The sequence below is a fragment of the Rattus norvegicus genome, chromosome 4 (assembly GCF_021556685.1).
Source record: "Rattus norvegicus strain SHRSP/BbbUtx chromosome 4, alternate assembly SHRSP_T2T, whole genome shotgun sequence".
NCBI classification, from domain to species: Eukaryota; Metazoa; Chordata; class Mammalia; order Rodentia; family Muridae; genus Rattus; species Rattus norvegicus.
In genome coordinates, this window is record NC_141537.1 from 168,026,413 (window position 1) to 168,047,364 (window position 20,952).

At 36.1% G+C, this 20,952-nt stretch overlaps 1 protein-coding gene across 1 annotated transcript; it reads left to right on the forward strand.

Annotated features, from left to right (window-relative positions):
- The first annotated feature begins 19,366 nt into the window (after positions 1 to 19,366).
- Positions 19,367 to 20,255, forward strand: Tas2r120 (taste receptor, type 2, member 120). The gene is given in 2 exon segments (NM_001080937.1): positions 19,367 to 19,927; positions 19,929 to 20,255. Coding segments are annotated over 2 exon segments (888 nt in total).
- The last annotated feature ends 697 nt before the right edge of the window (positions 20,256 to 20,952 follow it).

Here is a 20,952-nt window from a genome sequence, read left to right on the forward strand (position 1 = left end):
ATAGTAATCTTCTTTAAAATACATAACAGGTCCCTGAAGCTGACCAGGGTATTCTCTCTGGCATGATTATGGATATATTTAGAAGTTAGATTCTGGGGTTGGGGATTTAGCTCAGTGTTAGAGCGCTTGCCTAGCAAACGCAAGGCCCCGGGTTCGGTCCTCAGCTCCGAAAAATAGAAAAAAAAAAGAAGTTAGATTTTATTAGCACTTGGTGATTTTTCACCAATAATATAAAGTGAATAGTGCTTCCTTCTTGCTTCATTTAGACAGGTGTTACTACTTAGTTCCATGACACGTCATAGTTTCCTCAGATGGCTATCTAAACTGAGAACATGGCAGAGAAGTGTCCTGCTGAGGTGGCTTACAGCAGACCTGTAGTTGAGAAATGAATGTCAGGGAGTAGAAACAGGAGTCAGGGCCAGCCAGGCTGAGGGCTTGAACATGATGCATTGGCTGTGGACAACAGGTATTGATTCTGCCAAAAATCACTTAGCTCTGACATTTTTCTGACCTTCTCTTATGTCAGCCATGTCTAACAGAGATTAGTGCATAATGGAAGAAACTATTCCTTGTGAATTCAGCGGAGGAAACTGAAGCAGGGATTGTGAATGAACTGAAAAAGAGGGGCTAGCAATTAGGAAGGGTAGGGCTGAAGCAAGGACCAAGAGAGTAACAGACATATTGCATTTTATGGTATGTTGAGGGACTTGAGCATTTATATTATTTGCCTGTGATACACATGTAAATCTTAGCATTCCATAAAAAGAGGTTAAGTGTTCTGCATTCTAAAACTTGTTCCCAGAGTAACTCATCATGACTCAGACACCACAACTATGTCCCTTTAGTGATCCTCTCTGTGGCTTCTGGATGAGGACCTTTGTGCCATGTCCTTACATGAACTTTGCTCTTTTCACATGGTTTCCTGTATTTCTCACTGTATCCTCATATGCTTCTATTTACAGGAACAAGAGTCATGTTGGATTGGGGTTGATAAACTGCTCTGTTTTTACTCAGTTATTTCATTAAAGGTTTCAATTTCAAACACAATCCTATTTTGAAGGCTTGAATTCAATACAGGATTAGGAAAGATGAGGAAATATACCACCCATAATACTGCCCTGGGAGTTTTCATTTAATTATATTTGCTTTATCCCATTAGTCAAAAACAAATGTGACTTGCACATCAAACTTCTCTCAGGTGGGCCTCTTAGTATTCAGTTTGCTTGAATTCAAAATATTTCCTATGACCTCTTGAACAACTCATATACCAAGACCATATCTCTTTAGGAATCTCTCTCTCTCTCTGTGTGTCTCTGTCTCTGTCTCTGTCTCTGTCTCTCTGTGTGTGTGTGTGTGTGTGTGTGTGTGTGTGTGTGTGTGTGTGGTGTGTGTGTATTGAGAGACTTTATAAGCCCTCTAGAAGAGTTTAATAAATCTTGCCCTCAGCTGCTTGATATATTACTTCTTTACTTTTCTGACTGAAAATATACTGACTTGAAAGGACTATAATGATGATATATATCAACATGTATTTTGAAAACATTCACTTTTTCTCCACCTCAGGCTTATATATTTTGTTGACCATGCTTTCATTTTTTTTCAAATGAGTACTTTGAAGACAAATTAAATCTCCAGACTCAACTATTACTCTGTACCTTGCCCCTCTTCTTGATAGTTTTGCATGTGAAATATTGTCAATAGAAAAAGCTAATATAAAACAACTTGACATGGACTATCTGTGCTATGTCCGCATTTTCTAATTACAGTATTTTCTCCATTTAGCATTAAGATTAAGAGGATATCATTTAAATACAATTTGTAAAATGTCAAATTGAGATGTGTACTTTCCCTGCAATTTTTGTCTATCTACCACTTATTGTTAGTGTTCATTAATTGAAACAGAGTTTCCTGTCAGCGTGCACTTCTTAGTTTCATAAAAATTATCTAGTTTTGGGGGAATATATATATATATATATATATATATATATATATATATATATATATTCTCTGCTACATATGCAGTCAGAGTCCTGGGTCAGTCCATGTATAGTCTTTCGGTAGTGGTTTAGTCCCTGGAAGCTCTGGTTGGTTGGCATTGTTATTTTTATGGGATTGCAAGCTCCTTCAACTCTTTCTGCCTCTAATCCTGCCAAGGGGGTCCTATTCTCAGTTCGGTGGTTTGCTGCTAGCATTGACCTCTGTATTGGACATGATCTGGATGTGTCTCTCAGGAGAGATCTATATCTGGTCCCTTTCAGCATGCATTTTCTAGCTTCATCAATCTTATCTAGTTTTGGTGGCTGTATATATATTGGCCACATGTGGGTCAGGCTCTGAATGGCCACTCCTTGAGTCGCTGCTCTAAACTTTGCTTCCATATCCCCTCCTGTGGATATGTTCCCCCTTTTAAGAAGGAGTGGGAGAAGGTGGGAAAACTGGGTGCATCATGGGAGAAACCCAGCCGGGATAGCTGGATGCATCATGGGAGAAACCCAAGCCCAGATGGGACAGCTGCGTGCATCATGGGAGAAGACCAGGTGGAAAAGCTAGGTGCATATTGGGAGAATCCCAGATGAGAGAGCTGGATGCATCATGGGAGAAGCCTAGACTGTACAGTTGGATGCATTATAGGAGAAACACAGATGAGAAAGCTGGATGCATTGTGGGAGAATCCCAGATGGGACAACTGGGTACATCATGTGAGAAGCCTAGGCAGGAAAGCTGTGTGTATTTCTTATTATTCCAAATATAACTGATCATGAGACTATTCACCTTAAGAAGATTAAACCATGCTAAATAAAATATTTACTGGGTGGTTGTTTTGTAATGCTAGCTTTGTAATTATTGTGTTAAATGCTGCCATCATTGCCTCACAATTCTGCTCAGAATAAAAAAATACTAAATGGAAAATGTGTTGATACTCTCAAGAAAGAAAGAATATAAGCAACTGGAGTAATTTCATTTTATTGTAAAGTAAAATAACTGGAGTTATTTAACTTTATTGTGGAACCAATTAAAATTATCTTTAAATTTTTTAGCTTTTTTTTATAATTCCACATTGTTTTAAGATAGCATGTAACTTTTGGAGTGACTAATGTTTACATGCTGTAAATGTTGTCGTTTAAAAGTATCTGAACTATTTTTAAAATACATCATTGCTACTACACAAGAAAAAAAATCAAACCTCACAAATACATACACTATTTCCGTTTCCTTCTAGTCATCTTTAAATAATAAGGAAATTGGGGATAGAGATGGGACGACTCAATGGTTAGGAGCAAAGTTCAGTTCACAGAACGCACATTAGGTGGTCCATAACTAACTTCGACATCCTCTTTTGGTCTCCACAGGTGCCTCTACCCACAAGTACATATGCACAATACAAATAACCATAAAATAACTACTAAGGTGAAATGAGCCAGGGACCTGTCAGGAGATTGTGTGTGTGTGTGTGTGTGTGTGTGTGTGTGTGTGTGTGTGTGTGTGTGTGTGTGTGTGTGTGTGTGTTTGTCTGTTAATATATATTATGAGGGCATGATGAGACTGGCATATCCTTCCCCGAAAAACTGCAAGTTCATGCAAACAATGGACTTCTTGATTGGGTCATACACATATGAATATCTTTACACAAACTTATCAGCAAGCCTTCCACACATTTTAGAAGACACAAGAGGTTAGGAAAAAGAAAACCACGCAGTTTGGAAGCACTCAGCAACGCTGGGTAATCTTTCTAGAAAGACATTTGACAAAGAAAGGGTTCTGATATGAAACTCAAGAAGGATGACCAAAATATGAATGCTTCACTCCTTCTTTAAAAGGGGAGCAAGAACACCTTTGGGAGGGAATAGGGAGGCAAAGTTTAGAACAGAAGCAGAAGGAACACCCATTCAGAGCCTGCCCCACATGTGGCCCATACATATACAGCCACCAAACTAGATAAGATGGATGAAGCAAAGAAGTTCAGGCCAACAGGAACCGGATATAGATCTCTCCTGAGAGACACAGCAAGAATACGGCAAATAAAAGATTAAAACAGAGACTGAAGGAACACCCATTCAGAGCCTGCCCCACATGTGGCCCATACATATACAGCCACCCAATTAGACAAGATGGATGAAGCAAAGAAGTGCAGACCGACAGGAGCCGGATGTAGATCGCTCCTGAGAGACACAGCCAGAATACAGCAAATACAGAGGCGAATGCCAGCAGCAAACCACTGAACTGAGAATAGGTCCCCCGTTGAAGGAATCAGAGAAAGAACTGGAAGAGCTTGAAGGGGCTCGAGACCCCAAAAGTACAACAATGTCAAGCAACCAGAGCTTCCAGGGACTAAGCCACTACCTAAAGACTATACATGGACTGACCCTGGACTCTGACCCCATAGGTAGCAATGAATATCCTAGTAAGAGCACCAGTGGAAGGGGAAGCCCTGGGTCCTGCTAAGACTGAACCCCCAGTGAACTAGACTATGGGGGGAGGGCGGCAATGGGGGGAGGGTTGGGAGGGGAACACCCATAAGGAAGGGGAGGGGGGAGGGGGATGTTTGCCCGGAAACCGGGAAAGGGAATAACACTTGAAATGTATATAAGAAATACTCAAGTTAATTAAAAAAAATACAAAAAAAAAAAAAGAATACGACAAATATATAGGTGAATGCCAGCAGCAAACCACTGAACTGAGAACGGGACCCCCGTTGAAGGAATCAGAGAAAGGACTGAAAGAGCTGAAGGGGCTTGAGACCCCATATGAACAACAATGCCAAGCAACCAGAGCTTCCAGGGACTAAGCCACTACCCAAAGACTATACATGGACTGACCCTGGGCTCCAACTTCATAGGTAGCAATGAATAGCCTAGTAAGGGCACTAGTGGAAGGGGAAGCCTTTGGTCCTGCCAAGACTGAACCCCCAGTGAACGTGATTGTTGGGGGGGAGGGTGGTAATGGGAGGAGGATGGGGAGGGGAAGAGCCATAGAGAAGGGGAAGGGGTTAGGGGGATGTTGGCCCAGAAACCGGGAAGGGGAATAAAAATCAAAATGTAAATAAGAAATAGTCAATTTAATAAAAAAAAAAAGGAGTGGATTTTGGTCATCCTTCTTCTTGAGCTTCCTGTTGTCTGTGGATTGCATCTTGGGCAATTTGAGCTTTTTGGCTAATATCCATTTATCAATGAGTGCATACCAAGCGTATTTTTCTGTGATCGAGTAACCTCACTCAGGATGATGTTTTCTAGTTCATTCCATTTGCCTATGAATTTCATGAAGTCATTGTTTTTTATAGCCAGATAGTACTCCATTGTGTAGATGTACCATGTTTTCCGTGTCAGTTTCTCTCTTGAAGGAAATCTGGGTTCTTTCCAGCTTCAGGCTATTATAAATAAGGCTACTATGAAGCTAGGACACCACGTGTCTTTGTTGTATGTTGGAGCATCTTTTCAATATGTGCCCAGGAGAGGTGTAGCTGGTCCTCAGGTAGTGCAATGTCTAATTTACTGACTAACCTCCAGACTGATTTCCAGAATGGTTGTCCCAGTTTGCAATCCCATCAACAATGGAGGAGTGTTCCTCTTTCTCCACATTCTTGCTAGCATCTGCTGTCACCTGAGTTTTTAAACTTAGCCATTCTGACTGGTGTGAGGTGGAATCTCAGGATTGTTTTGATTTGCATTCCCCTGAGGACTAAGGATGTTGAACATTTCTTTAGGTGCTTCTCAGACATTCTATATTCCTCACCTGAGAATTTTTTGTTTAACTCTGTACCTCAATTTAATAGGGTTATTTGGCTCCCTTGATTCTAACTCCTTGAGTTCTTTGAATATTTTGGATATTAGCCCTTGATTGGATGTAGGGTTGGTAAAGATCTTTTCCCAATCTGTTGGTTGCCATATTGTGCTAATGACAGTGTACTTTGCCTCACAGAAGCTTTGCAGTTTTAGGAGGTCCCATTTGTTGATTCTTTAGAACATAAGTCATTGGTGTTTTATTCAGGAAATTTTCCCCAGTGCCCATGTGTTTGAGATTATTCCCCACTTTTTCTTCTATTAGTTTGAGTGTATCTGGTTTGATCCACATGGACTTAAGCTTTATACAGGGTGATAAGAATGGATTGATTTGCATTCTTCTATACGCTGACCTCCAGTTGAACCAGCACCATTTGTTGAAAATGCTATCTTTTTTCCATTGGATGGTTTTAGCTCCTTTGTCAAAGAACAAGTGACCATAGGTGTGTGGGTTCATTACTGGGTCTTCAATTCTATTCCACTCATTTACCTGCCTGTCTCACTACCAATACAGTATAGTTTTTATCACTATTGCTCTTTAATACAGCTTGAGGGAGGTCATTAATGGTGATTCTCCCAGAAGTTCTTTTATTGCTGAGGATAGTTTTAGCTATCCTGGGTTTTTTGTTATGCCAAATGAATTTGCAAATTGCTCGTTCTATCTCTATGAAGAATTGAGTTAGAATTTTGATTGGGGATTGCATTGAATCTGTAGACTGTTTTTGGCAACAAAGCCATTTGTATTATATTAAACCTGCCAATCCATGAGAATGGGAGGTCTTCCCATCTTCTGAGATCTTCTTCAATGTCTTTCTTCAGAGACTTGAAGTTCTTGTCATACAGATCTTTCACTTGCTTGTTTAAAGTCACACCGCGGTATTTTATATTATTTGGGACTATTCCAAAGGGTGTCATTTCCCCAATTTCTTTATCAGCCTGTTTATCCTTTGAGTAGAGTAAGGCTAGTCATTTGCTTGAGTTAATTTTGTGCTCAGTCACTTTGCTGAAGTTGTTTATCGGGCTTAGTAATTCTCTGGTGGAACTTTGTGGGTCACTTAATTATACCATCATATCATCTCTAAATAGTGCTATTTTGACTTCTTCCTTTCCAATTAGTACCCCTTTGACCTCCTTTTTCTGTCTAATTGCTCTGGCTAGGACTTTGAGAACGATATTGAATAAATAGGGAAAGAGTGGGCAGCCTTGTAGAGTCCCTGATTTTAATGGGATTGCTTCAAGTTTCTCTCCATTTAGTTTAATGTTAGCTATTGTTGTGCTGCATATGGCTTTTACTATGTTTAATTATTTGTCCTGAATTCCTGTTCTTTCTTGGACTTTTATCATGAAGAGGTATTGAATTTTGTCAAATGTTTTCTAAGCATCTAATGAAATGATCATGTGGCTTTTTATCTTTCAGTTTGTTTATATAGTGAATTACATTGGTGAATTTCCATATATCAAACCATCCCTTCAACCCTGGGATGAAGATGATTTGATCATGATGGATGGTTGTCTTGATGTATTCTTGGATTCAGTTTGCAAGAATTTTATTGAGTATTTCTGTGTAGATATTCATAAGCAAAATTAATCTGAAGTTCTCTTTCTTTGTTGGGTCTTTGTGTGGTTTAGGCATAAGAATAATTTTGGCTTTTTGGAAGATATTTAGAAATGCTACTTCTGTTTATATTTTGTGGAATAGTTTTGGCAGTATTGGTATGAGGTCTTCTATGAAGGTCTGATAGAATTCGGCATTAAAGCCTTCGGTACTGGGCTCTATTTTTGTTGGGAGACATTTAATAAATGCTTCTGTTTCTTTAGTAGTTATGGCATTTTATGTATAGTTTATCTGTTCCTGATTTAACATCAGGACCTGGTATTTGTTTAGAAAATTGTCCATTTACTCCAGGTTTTCTAGTTTTGTTGAATATAGTCTTTTGTAGTAGGATCTGATGATTGTTTTAAATTTCCTTAGATTATCTTGTTATGTCTCCCTTTTCTTTTCTGATTTTGTTAGTTTGGACACATTCTCTATGCTCTCTGGTTAGTCTGGTTAAGGTTTCATCTATCTTGTTGATTTTCTCAAAAAATGCTGGTTTTGTTCATTCTTTGTGTAGTCCTTTTTGTTTCTACCTTTGATTTCAGTCCCTGAGTTTGATTATTTCCTGCCTTCTACTCCTCTCACATGTATTTGCTTCTTTTTGTTCTAGAGCTTTTAAGTGTGCTGTCAAGCTTGTGATATGTGTTCCCTCCTGTTTCCTTTTGCAGGCACTCAGAGCTATGAGTTTTCCTCTTAGCACTGTTTTCATTGTGTCCCATAAGTTTGGATATGTTGTTCATTTCATTAAATTCTAAGAAGACTTTGATTTCTTTATTTCTTCCTTGACCAAGTTATCTTTGAGTAAAGTTTTGTTCAAGTTCCATGTATATGTGGGCTTTCTTTTCTTATTGTTTTTGAAGACCAGGCTTAGTCTGTGGTGATCTGATAGGATGCATGGGATTATTTTTATATTCCTGTATCTTTTGATGCCTGTTTTGTGATCGATTATATGGTCAATTTTTGATAAGGTACCATGAGGTACTGAGAAGAAGGTAAATCCTTTTGTTTTAAGGTGTAATGTTCTATAAATATCTATTAATTCCAGTTGGTTCATAACTTCTGTTTGTTTCTCTATGTCTCTGCTTAATTTCTGTTTCCATGATCTGTCCATTGATGAGAATGTGGTGTCGAAATCTCCTATACTTATTGTGTGAGGTGCAATGTGTACTTTGAGCTTTAGTAAGGTTTCTTTTATGAAGGTAGGTGCCCTTATATTTGGAGCATAGATAGTAAGGATTGAGAGTTCATCTTGGTGGATTTTCTCTGTGATGAATTTGAAGTGTCCTTTCTTATCTTCTCTGATGATTTTTGGTTGAAAGTCAATTTTATTCAATATTAGAATGGCTGCTTAAGCCTGTTTCTTCAGACCATTTGCTAGGAAACTTTTTGTTCTTGTCTCTGACGTGTGTTTCCTGTATGCAGCAAAATGCTAGGTCCTCTTTATGCATCCAGTCTTTTAGTCTGTCGTTTTATTGGCAAATTGAGTCCATTGATGTTGAGAGATATTAAGGAATAGTGATAGTTGCTTCCTGTTATTTTTATATTTAAAGATAGAATTATGCTTGTGTGATTCTCTTCTTTTAGTTTCATTGCAAAGGAATTAGTGTCTTACTTTTTCTAGGGCATAGTTTCCCTCCATGTGTTGGGTTTTTCTATGTAGTATACTTTGTAGACCTGGATTCATAGAAAGATATTGTGTTAAATTTGTTTTTTTCCTGGAATATCTTGGTATCTCCATCTATGTTAATTGAGAGTTTTGCTGGATATAGTTCCCTGTTAAAAATACATAACCCAAATAATTAATTTGCAGATACAACCATACAGAAGTAGAAACATATGTGGTCCAAGGGGCACAGACTTTATCTAGATCTGAGAGCAGAACCTGTCAGTATGGCCGAAGTGGTACAGCACTGTCCTTGTAGACACAAAATATACAAAACTGAAGGGGTACTGCTTCAAAATTTTAAGAGAGATACTGAGGTCAAGCAATACAGTCAGATTTCAAGTCCCAGAAAGGAGACCATTGCTTGTAACTGTGATAATGAACTTACAGTACAAATCCCAGGATGTTGAAGATGTCAGAACCATGCAGTTTATGAATTAGAAAGCTTTAGGAATAGAGTGAAGCTAGCCCATGAGACTATGCATTCTGCAGGGAAGAGAGCTGAATAACTGTGCTATTCAAGTCTTCAAAGCCCAGATAACTACATCATAAGTCATAGCCCACATAATTCTATTCCACATCAAGTTTCAGTTACCCATGATTGGATGTAGGATTGGATGAACTTCTGGACTTTGCTCTTTATTTGGTCCAATCTTTGTCTACTATGTTCTCATTCCTTCCTTTTGTAATGAGGCTGTTCATTCTGTCCCATTAGTATGTGAAAAGTATATATCTTCTGTTTTGATTATTCAGGAGTTCATGCCAAGAGTGTCACTGGGTCTCAGAGAAGATTTCTTACGTTTTTATCATTTTACTTTAAAAGTTTTCATATATGGGTATACTCTATTTACATATCTTCAACAATACTATGAGATCAAGAAGTACTGGCAGATAATGGCTACTGAAGGAGAAAGGTATCAGTTTTCTCCCAGGGTATGATGCATGAGAGGTATTCCAATCCAAAATAGTGAACTTTAAACCAAAACATAAATGAGCAGTGCTAAATGAACTCAGCAGTTTGTGTGTGTAAAACAATAATTAGATAAGAATTGACCATGATTCTAATCTTATTTTGTCACATTTATGAACTAAATTAGAATTGTGAAAGACGCTGTGTGCTTTTGAGTAGAGTTGAATGAAAAGTGCATTCTGAGGTGGTTGTACATTTATAGTGACATAAAAGGAACATGACTGTGTGACAGGTTGACAAAGAATGGATTTCTGAAAATCAGTGTTGACAGTCAACTTGAAAGGATCTATATTCATTTTAGATATAAATCTCTTAGCATGTCAGTGGTGGAGTTTTATAGGTTACATTAATTGTGATGAGAAAACACACACTTAGGATGTCTGAGGTCTTGGGCCACATAAAATTTACAAAGTTCACAGAGCACAACCCCTCCCCTCTCCCTGCTCTCTGACAGTGATACATGTCGCCTGCTAGATCCCCATTGTCCATGCTCCTATGAATAACTCTGGCAGTGTAAGCCAGAATAAACCCAACATTTTAAAATTTTCTTTAGCCAGCAATTTAGTTACAACAGTGAGAAAAGCCAACAATACAGTTGGTAATTCATTTCAGAAAAGGCTCTCATATTTATAATCTTGTGTTCAGTATTCTTTTGACATAACTACCATCACCTCTTCTATGTAGCTTTTATTTTTTGTTGTTTTTCAGTGGTTTGTTGTCTGTAATTCATTTATCTTCCTTATAAATGGTTACCACTGCATTCTTTCATTATTGTTATAAAAATACACCTGAGACTAGAGATTTACAAAGACACAATGTTTTTATTTGAATTAGATGTCTTCTGACTGAAAAGTTCAAACATCATGACATCAACCACCAGCAAGTATTCCTTAAGAAGGCAGCTCTTGAGCCACCAAGTTTTATTTATAGCAATATACGCTCATAGGAACTAATCTGCTCCAACCGCAAGACAGAATGACATCTGAAATGGCATTGGCATCTCAGATTCCGGCCTCTTTATGACCTGATAACTTTCCATTAAGCCCCAATTCCTAAAGATCTACCATTGCTCAGTAGAAGTATGCGAGAGACCATCTTTCAGGCCACAGAGTTTCAGGGAAAAAGTTGTTCTATACCAAACCACTGAACATAGAATACCTGCTATATTTGACACATTAAAATACAGGGCTCAATTCCATTTGAACATAAGAAATAAATTACTATCATTGGTCATCTAAAAAAATTAGCAAGGTATATTCTAAACTTAGCTTACCATTCTGTATTTACTATGCATATAAAATGTGTTATTTTATGTAAGATGAAGATCATGTTTTCTATACTTTTTTATACTAAATCTGTTAGTCCTACAATAGAATCCTCCCAATTTTAACCCAATTTTTGAGATAATTACTAAGTGTCCAGTAGAGGGCAGAACTGCTCTGTGCTAAGACCTGGTGTCCAAAAGACGTGTGGCCTGTGTGGAAGAGAATCTTAGGGTCTACTTTCCCAAAATTCTACTTAGTGTGTCATGCCTTATAACTTTAGTATTTTTAGTTTCACTTTTGTTTGTGCTATTGAGATTCAAACCCCGGGCCTCACATATACTGGGATCACCATTGAGCAACACTCAATACAGGAAGCTGTACTTTCGAAAGAGCAGTCATTGGCAGTGAATTTAATTCAGCAATCTGTGTGGCTTTATTTTTCCTTTGAAGCATCCACATTACTTTGCAATGGTTTCCACTGACTTTTAAAAATTAATTAACTAATTCATTTTTTTCTTCGTTACTATCATCTCCTGGACATTTACTAGTCTTCTAATGTTTCTAACATAGTTGGTTTTTTTTTTCCTTTTTTGTCTTTCTTTCAGTTAACCAATTGAGTTCATTTTAATTTAATCTGAAGACTTGTGTGATAGAGATAAAGTCTTATGATTGTAGTTTTATTAAGAACATAAATGGGACCTGAATTTGCAATAATTTTCAGTTAGATGTGCCTTTCAGTAGACATCATGATCTTATGACTGTTTTATCTTCTGAGTGAAGTTTTGTTGAATCCTATACCCTCTAGGCTATTGTAATTTAACTCTTAGTTTTCAAACTTAGGCATCATTTTAAAGACAGGGGCAAGAATTATGTTTCTGTCTGTGTATTCAACTTGCTTATATATAGCACCCATGAGATGTGTTCTGATAATGATCCATATATTTCAATTTTATGATTTACTTATCAAAAATATATTAACTAAAAGAAGCTAAACTACATATTATAAATCTTCACAAGCTATATTATCAATATATTTTTATTATTTATATACTCTTTATTACCAATTTTTCTTTCAATTTAATTTAGATAATGTCAAATACCATATCAGATATACTAATAACAGAGAAGCTAGGTGCAAAGCATGGATGTGAGACATTTTAAATCTTATTGACCTGCCCCCCCCCCAATACCCCCAAATCACCATCTTCCTCTGGACACAAAAACAGCAGTCACATTCCTCAGGACTAGGAAGGCACCTGTTTCAATCAATTTTCCAGAAGGAGAGAGATACAATAAATTAATCAGCTGTATAAAAATACTATCATTTAAACAAAACTCTTTGATACAGAACTGTCTTGAATAGAACAGACCGGCATTATTATAATGTTACCCAAAATACACACTAAAAGAAAAAAAAAGAAAAAGAAATGAAGTGAAATCAGGCTATTTATAGCTCTTATGTGACTTGAGGGTCTAAACTCGGAGTTCCATGCTTCCCAGCTCCACCCCTCCAGTCCCACAGGTACATTAATACATGTAAACATATACCTGACACATGAAACACCCTTCTCCATATTAAAGGAACAGATTCCCACTGTCCACACGTGGGCTTGGTAAGAATGCTCAGACTATCTTTATTCCTAAGAATCCTATAATTTCACTGGAATGAATATTTATTTCATAAGGAATTACATCCCGCGGGGGTATTTCATAATATAGAAATTACTATTTACTGCATAAAATTATACTCCATTTAGCTTCAAATCCGATTTATTGTTTTCAAAATGGAAATCATAACAACAGTAAAATAACAGAAACAGCTAGAGCACGTAGAACTTTAGGTTTTAGGACAGTCAAATTTTAAGAAATCAGGCAATGGGGTAACATTTACCTAAGCAATGAAAGCACATGAACTGTGCCCTGTAATTGAACTGTGAGCTTTTCTAGTCCATGGAATAGGAGAAGGAGTCCAGTGGACTCCCTGTCCACTATCAAGGGACTAAACTGTTGTAAGTCACAGCATAGAGAACTGTAAGTCAGATGTAACCATAGATACTAATAGGTAACTTCCTAAGGCAAGTAAATAACTATCCCAGAGAACCAGAGCAAACATTGGCAAAGAGACACAAAGTGTGAAGAAACATCTATCCAATATTATTAATAGTAAATAATCATATATTTTACACAGCATGGGGTAGAATGCACAGAAAAATGTAATGTTTGAATATAACATTTATGGATTACTTCCTAAATAAGGCCATAATAAATGGCTTCTTTGTATTTTGAATGCCTCACAATACCTTTTGAATGAAAATCCTTCTACAAGGAAATAAATAGCCAGCATTTAACCTGGTTCAAAACACACTGATGGATATTTAAGCATATAATTTCATGGATTGTAAAAACCTTATTAAATTATATATAATTTGAACATTGAAAACACTTTAAAATTGACAGAGATATTAAAGACAACAGATGAGATAAAAACGGGTGTGATAAATACAAGTATCCAAAAGTTTAAATCCCAACTGCTCAGGTAATAAATTAGGCAGAAAAACAAGTTTCCAATGAACATTTTGAGATTAAAAAATCTAACGATTAAAATGAGTGTATTGTGGAGAAGAAAGGATTCGGGAACTTGAAAATATAAATACTTAAGGAAAATGTTGAAAGATGAAATGAAAATTGCAGGTCTTTAACAAAGCTCATATGTCTAATTAGAATATCTCAGAATGTTAGACTGGGTGCAAGATACAATTTGATCATTGGTGCTGAAGAGATGGCTTAAATGTTTATAGTACTTGATCCTTTCACAGAAGAACTGGATTTGTTTTCCAGCACGCATATACCCAGAATATGTGCTTAACAACTTCCTGTAACTACAGTAGTTTCAAAAATCTGCTGAAAACTATAAACATTTACACCCAAGAAATTCAATTACCTGCAAACAGAGAATTTAGCTGTACAACAAAGCACATATTCACTTGGATTTCCAAATCACTTTATCAGAAAAAACATCAAAGTATCTAAAGAAAGAGGTATAATCAGAGGAACCAAAAAGGATTGTGTCAGTTTTAGTGAGTAACAGTAGTATAAAAATTGTTTTTCTGGAGAAATATTATGAATGTACAAAATTGGGAAAAATTCAAACTAGAGCGAAAGAGTAAATCTCAACAGTGAAGAAAAAGGAAAGTCATCCAGATACCTAGTTCAAGAATTATCACCAGTAGACTCAAACTGCAAAATGTAAAATTTTATGCTGCAGGAAGGTAGAAGATGAGACTATATAATAATCAATGGAAAAAAAGAAAACAACAACCAAAATAATAGAAATTAGATCTTCCCCATAAATATACAAAATGTTCCTTTTATTTAAATTTAAAATTGCTTTCTGTGTGTTATGGTACATACATAAAAGTTTACACTAGTTCATTTTTAAGAACGTAATAAGACATTTGAGTTATTGCATGATAAAAGAATGAGAACATAGAGGTTTATATAGTCTTAAAATAATACTATTAGTACTACTGAGTTTTTCAATATAATTTTCTGCTCACAATACTTGTTTTATTCTGAAAGAAAACTATCATTCTTTGATTAAGTGATTTACATAATTTTCTTTGTTGTTTGGCTGTCTCATGTCTACTTTTGTGTAGTTTATTTTTTCATTCAACTGGATTTAGGAAAATGAGATCATTTATTTTATGTCTATTTTTAATTAAAGATAGTTTCTATGAGTGCTAAATATAAATGAAAATTTAACTCCATGAAGGGAATGAAAACACTGAGGGAGAGGGAATAATGGGGAGAAATAACACTAAAGTTAATTGACCAATCCATAGAGCATTATATTAATTTATAACTAATTAAAATTACATTTGATATATACAGGTTATACATATATTCATAAATATACCTGCACATACATATAAGTATATATATGAATATATGGACACACACACATATAAATGAATTACACCAATTTTAGTGACAATGTTCTTTCCCCAACCCATAGACTATCAAAAATTCCAGTGCCAGACATGAGAAACTTCCCTCAGAATTGTTGGTCAATGGAGTTCAAGAGACCACAAAATACTATAGGGTATTTCCATTATGCTTTTGAGTTCTAAAAAAAAGTGACTCTATTACAGATGACTCCCACATACTTCAGACACAGGTCTTGGAACACTGTACCCACATCATACCTGAAAGCTTCAACAATAATTGTACAATCTGAGGAAGAAGAAAGGTCATCAATAATGTTATGCAGTGTATCGCCTGCAAGCCAAAGCACTGCTCAGCGCAAGATATTCTGAAAGATGCAATCGTGGCACTTATGTCTGGAAGGTAACCCGCTGACACATAATCGGACTTAAGTTTGGCTAACATGAAGGGAATTCCTATGTAGCAATGTAAAATAGAACATTTCTATGGCTGGAGCGGTCATAGAACCCAGAGGACTGCCTACCACTGTCACTTTCTTAAAGCAATATAGAATTGCTAACTGCACTCTAAACGCCTATCATTATGGTTACAGGTAAGGGTAGGGATCACTCTCTTCAAAGCAGCTTCTTAGCAGTTTTCAGTAGGTGGAGATCGTTATGCTTACAGCTGGCCAAAATGAAAATATAATGAACCATGAGATGCCAAACCCCAGCAGTACAACTCTACAACCTAAATCTCAGCGAACAGTGCAGAAAAGGGAGAGGAGAAGATCCTTAGTAACTCACTATAATATCCAGAAATTTTAAGATCGATTAAAAGGTCAGGCCTAAAATCCCCAGTTATTTTTCCTTTACTGACCAACATAAAGTACTGGTAATGAAGGGTAAACTCATCATTGATTTCAAGGAGCATCATGTTATTTGTCTAAATAATTCAGAGCAACTATCCATAAAACTCATGCCATTAGCACATGACAGATTCTGTCAACGTAAGTGGTGGACTGAACACTTTAGCCTGATTTGCTAGCATGCAAATAAGACATATTAGCTTTCATGGTTTTTGTATTACTTTGATTGTCTCATCTCTCAGGGATTTGAATTTACAAGGTTAGATAGCACTCAGTGAAATTTGAAAAACATATTCTGGAACTGAATATTGATCATCTTTAGATGACGTTAGAGTTTCATTACCACACTATGGTTTATTTAAAAGAAAAAATTAGATTGATGTAGAAAGATTGAGAAAACCTCATCTGCATGTCTTCTATGCTTTTGTCATTGAAAGTTTCTTGATTTCATCTAAGAAGAAAAATAATTTTTAACATGTGTGGGTAGCTCACCAAAAAGCCATACAGCCTTTTATTCCTTTCAATTGAAATCTTAAAACCTTCTCAAGAGACATAAACCATGAGTTCTGATTCTTTCATTTCTGAAGTGAAATTAAATTTTACAGTGCTTGTTGTTTATATCCTGTTTTTTTTCAGAACTGGTTTCTTAACCCATACTTATCAAGCACAATTTTTTATTTAGTAATTTAACAATTACATTATTAAAAAATATTTTGGAAAAGAAAAACAGTGGAGGGATAGAGTCACCATCTACTTAAGGCCCCAGTAAGTTGATACTGTTAATGTTGCTACCCTCCCTTTCAACTCCCTCAGTCCTTCTCCTAACTCTTCTGTATGGGTCCCTGACTATTTGTATTTGTCTTAGTCAGCTACTGGTAGAGCCTCTCAGAGGACAGGCATGCTAGGATCCTGTCTGGAAGCACAACAGGATTATCAGTAATAGTGTCAGGGTTTGGTGCCTGCTATGGGATGGATCCACAGTTGGGCTGGTCACTGGGTGGCCTTTCCTTAAAACTTGTTCCATTTTGTGTCTGATATTTTTTAGATAGGACAATTTTGGGTCAGAAGATTTGAAAGTAGGTTGGATAAAGTTACACTGGGATATTTTATATTATTTATGGCTATGGATATTTGAATTGAAAGCCCAGACATAAACCCATGCAATAATGGGAACATCACTTTTAGCAAAGAACCCAAAATTATACAATGGAACAAACAAACAAAAATTTAACAAATGTTGCTGGTCTTAGTGTCTGCCTGTAGAGAAATGCACAGATCCATATGTATCACCTAGCACAAAACTCACGTACAAGTGGATCAACGACCTCAAACATGAAATCAGACGTACTAAACCCATGGTTGCTATCAGCATGTAACATAAATAAATAATTTACTTAATAAAAATAGAGTAAACATGCCATTCACCTATAGATATACAATAAAGAGATTGTTGTCAAGCCTAGTATTTTTTCTGAAAATAGTATTTTGGTATGAATTTGACAACCACAAATTAACAAGTTTTTGCTTTCCTACCATAATGCATATCACACACACACACACACACACACACACACACACACACACACATACACACACACAAACACACACACGGAAGAGGGAGGGGGAGAGAGAGAGAGAGAGAGAGAGAGAGAGAGAGAGAGAGAGAGAGAGAGACGGAGAATTAATGAATCTGAAATCTGGACCTGGTAACCTAGATGAGAACAATATCCTCCTTATTCCAAGGGGTTAAGAAACATGTAGACTGACCTTCCAGTTGAAATAGTAAGCTTATAAATAAATTTTATTTTGCTCTTTATTAATTGGCTGGAATTTTAAAGAAATATTCTAAATTAGGACAAAATAAAAATTAGTCATATTCCTCAGATATCTTTCTTGTTGAATCATAAATCCAGATACCAATGTGTAGTTTTATAGTCCCGTTTAAAATAAGAGTGTAGGGTATAACAACAATGCCACTGAGAGCATTTGGCCCAAAGAGAATATCACCCGTGCTGGAGCTGGAGGTACAGGTGGTTTTGAACATGGCTGATGGGAGTCCTAGATGCTATCCCTTCAGCCATTACACACTTTTTAAATGAGGTAGCATCTGACTGTGTAAGCCTATTATTGCACTTTCACTGCTTTCCCCTCCACTTTCTCGGTAGTAGGATCACAGTGTGAAATCATATCTGGTTCTTTTTGCTTTCAGACATTTTGACTGATGAGATGGACTTCAGTTGTAGCTTAAAACTGGAAAGAATATTCTTGAATTATATAAAAATTTTAAATTTTTTCAAATAATTTTAATCAAATAATTAATACTTGAAACAGATGTGAGCTCAAAAGTAACGTTTGTGAAGCTCTGCACAAGAGTTTTAAAACATTAAGAATGGGCTGAATAGCTAAAATGGAGAGGGATAGAGATCTATAATCCTAGGTGTCATCCCAAAATGTAATTTTTACATTTTGAAGGCCACAGGGCAATAGTCCTTCCACCCTTAGAATGTCCATATGTATGTGTATGTAGAATGTCCATATATGTGTGTGTGTGTGTGTGTGTATGTGTGTGTGTTTGTGTGTGTATATGTGTGTGTATGTGTGTCTGTGTGTGGTTTCTGTACAAGTTTTTGCATTTAAAGGTATTTATGCTTTTATGAACTACTAAGAGTAAATGTGCACATATGGTTTAGTTATTATAGGGCAGTTTTCAAGGAATGTTTGTCACTTTGATGTTCATTTGAAAACCATAGATCTTTTGAGATGGGAATTTGAGACTCTTTATTCATGTATCTTGAACAAAAATATTTGTGTCCATAGTGGGTAATAATTCTAGATGAGCTAAGCTTCACGTAATGACTGGCACCACTTACATGTTGCAGGTATTGAGTTCTAAAATTTTACTAACAAATTTGGCTGTCATAAATAATGAATGTTTAAAGAAAAAGCAACATTTGAAACAATGGAAGAGAATGCATCTTTATTTGCCTGCTAGCAAATTGCAATGTGGCATCCTTCCAATAGCAGCATTGAAATACACCAGTCAATTGCAGAAAATAAAAAGTAGTACGCAATTGAAGACATTATGGTAATATCGATTTTCATAAAAGAAGATTGCATTCACCTATTACTATAACACATTATTGTTCTGCTCAACACAGAGTTAAAAAGAAGCAAGAACTCTTGTATACATTCAGTTAATCACTAGTATAATTATGCTTGCATGTTTTAAAAAAGAATCATAATCCGTGAATTTAGCCTTGCTTTTTTGTTCTTTTTTTTTCCTTTTCATTTGGTTAGACACAATGGATTTGACAGAATGGATCGTCACTATCATAATGATGATAGAATTTCTCTTAGGAAACTGTGCTAATTTCTTCATAATGGTAGTGAACGCCATTGACTGTATGAAGAGAAGAAAGATCTCCTCAGCCGATCGAATTATAACTGCTCTTGCCATCTCCAGAATTGGTTTGTTATGGGCAATGTTAATGAACTGGCATTCACGTGTGTATACTACAGATACGTACAGTTTTCAAGTGACAGCTTTTAGTGGAATTATCTGGGCGATAACTAATCATTTTACCACTTGGCTTGGGACCATACTCAGCATGTTTTATTTATTCAAGATAGCCAACTTTTCCAATTGTCTATTTCTTCATCTGAAAAGAAAACTTGACAGTGTTCTTCTTGTGATATTTTTGGTGTCTTCTTTGCTTGTGTTTGCATACCTTGGGGTAGTGAACATCAAGAAGATTGCTTGGTTGAGTGTTCATGAAGGAAATGTGACGGTAAAGAGCAAACTGATGAATATAGCAAGCATTAGAGATACGCTTCTCTTCAGCCTGATAAACATCGCACCATTTTGGTATATCACTGACCTGTGTTCTGCTCTTAATCTACTCCCTAGGCAAACATCTCAAGAATATGAAATTCTATGGCAAAGGATGTCAAGATCAGAGTACCATGGTCCACATAAGGGCCTTGCAAACTGTGGTTTCCTTTCTCTTGTTATATGCTACATACTCTTCCTGTGTAATTATATCAGGTTGGAGTATACAAAATGTGCCAATCTTCTTATTTTGTGTGACAATTGGTGCCTTCTACCCAGCAGGTCATTCTTGTATCTTGATTTGGGGAAACCAGAAGCTTAAACAGTTCCTTCTGTTGTTTCTGAGGCAGATGAAATGCTGACTGAAAAAAAAAAAAAAGAAAGCCTTCTGGTAAACAACAAAGACAAGAATGTATAGAAGTGTATACAGGATATAATATAGATATATGTTAGATGAATATAAGTTGAAATAAAGATTGGAAAGAAAAATTTGCATAACAGTAATGAACCTCATTTCATAAAATTCTATAAACAAAAGATGAAAGATGTGGTCAGAAGCTCAAAACAGGTTTTACTTATTTCAGGCTATTGCTCTTGTGTACATCTTAAAACATTGTAAGGGTGATTAATTGTTCATAATTTCTTCATTTTACATTCAAATTTATTTTATTCTTAACTGAAGAAGATTCTGACTTTCCATTTTCAAAAAGTATAATCATTGCAAAACAATACAGAAATCATAGTGCATAATCTGTCTTTTCTTTTCCTGTTGGAACCACAAGTATAGGGAATATGCTGAAGATCTCATTTCTTATAATCTTGTATAAAATGTAGAAACTAGAGAAATGTGTTGATATAATTATTTATGGAGATTTTTAGTGGAATAGTAAAAAATGTTCAGTTATTGAGTTTATGTGATAAAGTGGGAATTTCTGGGTTTGTTGGAGACTCAGTTCTCTTGCCATGTTTTTCTGGAAGCTGGATTATGAGAGGATATTTTGCCAAACCATAAACATTAGAGGATGTTTTGCTGAGAACAGATGTGGTGTTTTTCTGAAA